Source organism: Boleophthalmus pectinirostris, unplaced genomic scaffold (genome assembly GCF_026225935.1).
Source record: "Boleophthalmus pectinirostris isolate CB_2022bp ecotype Guang Dong unplaced genomic scaffold, ASM2622593v1 HiC_scaffold_2183, whole genome shotgun sequence".
NCBI lineage: Eukaryota > Metazoa > Chordata > Actinopteri > Gobiiformes > Gobiidae > Boleophthalmus > Boleophthalmus pectinirostris.
This window is the reverse complement of record NW_026571187.1, coordinates 1-2,751: the sequence shown is the minus strand read 5'-3', so window position 1 is coordinate 2,751 and position 2,751 is coordinate 1. Positions and strand designations below refer to the sequence as shown.

At 44.5% G+C, this 2,751-nt stretch overlaps 1 protein-coding gene across 1 annotated transcript; it reads right to left on the bottom strand.

Moving 5' to 3' along the window:
* Window positions 1-930: 930 nt before the first annotated feature.
* Window positions 931-2,628, bottom strand: LOC129410247 (ankyrin repeat domain-containing protein 26-like; the record flags this gene model as incomplete). The annotated part of the gene is made up of 1 exon (XM_055157724.1): window positions 931-2,628. A coding segment is annotated over one exon (1,698 nt), but the record flags the coding sequence as incomplete, so codon positions are not given.
* Between the last annotated feature and the right edge of the window lie 123 nt (window positions 2,629-2,751).

Below are 2,751 nucleotides of genomic sequence, written 5' to 3'. Positions count from 1 at the left end.
AAGACGAGGAAATCTTCACATAAGAAGTTTTATCTGCTAAAAGAAAATAAAAAGCCCAGACTTTACTGAACCAAATTAAAAAATATTATTGATAGAAGAAGAGACACGTCCACACAGCAGGATTTAGTCCTGTTCAATCCTGTTTTAGTCCTGGTTTAGTCCTGGTTTAGTTTCCGGCAATGACTGGAATAAAAAAAAAACAAAACAAACAGGAAAATCCCGCCATATAATCCATTTATTTCAACAAAGTAACTGTAATCCAATTACCACTCACTGAAACAGTAACTGTAACTGAATACAGTTACTCATCATTTGTACTCTGATTACTCCGGTACATGTAATCTGTTACTCCCCAACACTGTCTATACATTTTCATTTTTACTATAACTTTTAAGAGCTTTATGTTGATTAGTTTTTTAGTTTTTATGTTTCTGTTTAAATTGTCGTATATATGGGGGGGGGGGTTAATTCATGTATTGAAATTTTTCTGTTGCATGTGAAGTTCTTTCTGTTGCATTTCAAATGTATGAAAAAGTGTCATACAAATAAAGTTTGATTGATTGATGGAGCTTAGAGGGAGACGTCAAACTCAGCTCAATAAAATGAAAAAGTATGAATATAGTAAAGTACAAAACAGGTTTTTGATGAGGGAAAATGATTCAACTTTACATAATATAAAAAAATAAATAAAACACATGAACTCTTTTTATATTTTTTATTGATTTATTTATTTGTTCTAGTGCTGAGGGGGTTTGGACGACACAGTTCTGCTCAGAGTTCAAGTTCTAAAGCTGAAAAAACACGACACAAACAAATGAATTGTATTGTTTTGTTACAATTCACCTGAGTCCACAGTGTTTTCCCTCTGGCTTTTCACAACCGACTCAACTGTGTCATATACAAGAGACTGCCCCCTACTGGAGACGAGGATCACTCCAGGACGCTTCTGTGTGCGCCGCCTCCATTTGTGTCTCTGCACTTCCTTCTTCCTGTCATGAATAGTGCTTCTGCTTGAGCTTTGTGACTAACGCGCGCAGCCTGTGCACTTCTGCCTTCAGCTCTGAGCTCCTGAACGTCTCTAATTTCAGACGAGCGTCCATCACCAACTCGTCCACCGCAGCGTTTGTCACTTTCTTCTTGAATGTTTCTATCTGTGAGGAGAGTTCTTCCTTCTCTTTCTCCAACACCTGCAGTTTTAAACTGTAGAGGCTCTTCACCTCTTGCTCTGATAGAACCCGGTGACTGGGGGCTGTGAGTGAAGCTGGAGTCTGCTCCTGCTCCTCGCTGCTCAGTTAAAAGTAAACCATCTTTGGAAAACGTAAAATGAGCCCTGCTCTTAGCCGCCTCCTGAGCCTCTTTTTCTCGTGCACTGCGCTCCTGCTCCAGGGATTCACTTATCACTTTGATTTCACTGAGAGCTTCTTCCAGTTGCTTTTTAAGGGCCTTGTTTTTTTGTAAAAGGCGTCTCTCTTTGAGGCTGCTGTTTGCCTGTGAGCGCTGAAGATTTTCTCTCAGTGAGATGAGGTGTTCTTCCTGAAGAGCTCGTGCACTGTGCTCCTGCTCCAGAAGCCTCAGAGTCTCACGGTGGGCCTCCTCTTGCTGTTTCATCATGTCCATCATGGTTTTCATCTCGAGCTCCAGCTTTTGTTGTCTCACTTCCATCTTCAGTTTTTCTTGTCTCTCGTGTTCAAGCTGCTCCTCCTTCCTCTGAAGCTTTTCTTTAAACTCGTCGCACATCATTGTATCATTCTGACGACTCTCCTCATTTTGTAACTCCAGATGATTCTGCTCCAGAGTCGACTTGGTCTCTGTAATTTCCTGAAGATCATTTTTCAAATCTACTTTCTCCAGGTCTTCTGTGTCCGAGTCAGCGGAACCAGTCGACCCAGACGATGGGACATTGATGGAGGTGGAGACCTCAGGGAGAGACTCTCCAGGACCTGGTTCAAACTCAAACTCCAGAGAAGCTCGTCCTGGTTCAGATGGAGATGTTTGCTGGGGGCTGTACCTCTTAGGACTGTTTGTGAAGTCAAAGTCACAAGACGACCCCTCATCACTGATACCTTCTGATCCCAGTCTCAAAGCCTCTTCCTCAGGCTCGTCCTCTTCCTCAGGCTCGTCCTCTTCCTCAGGCTCGTCCTCTTCATCCTCCTCTTCAATCGTGCTCATCAGTGTGAAGGTTTCTCTAAATGGAGTATATGGTTTATATTTCCGGACTCTGGCATTTGCTCCGTTCTTTCGAAGAAACTTCACCATGTCAGTGTGGTCCAGGCGGAGCGCCACACTCAGAGGGGTAAGACCACGGCCATTAAGGACATTTATCTGAGCCCCGCGCTCCAGGAGCAGTTGAGCTATGGACACACACGAGGTGCCCGCTGCCATGTGCAGCGCTGTGTCTCCCTCACTGTCCCGCAGGGTGAGATCTGCACAGTTCTGCAGGAGCATGTGGACACAGGTCCAATGTCCTCCCTGCACCGCCTTCATTAAGGCCGATTGATTTTTATCATCGCGAAGGTTCAGATCTGCATTTACTCCTAAAAGTAACTGTACCACGTCGTCGTATCCAAGAGCACACGCGATATGCAGAGCACTTCTCTGTTTCTTATCCTGCTTACTGATGCGTCGCCTCTTTTTGGTAAGAAGTTTTTCTATTCTGACCAAATCCCTCTGTGCTGCCGCCTTGTGGATCTTCCCCAGGTCTCTGTCCCTGAGCTCGTAGCCCCCAGAGACGCTGCTGCTGCTGCTGGTTTC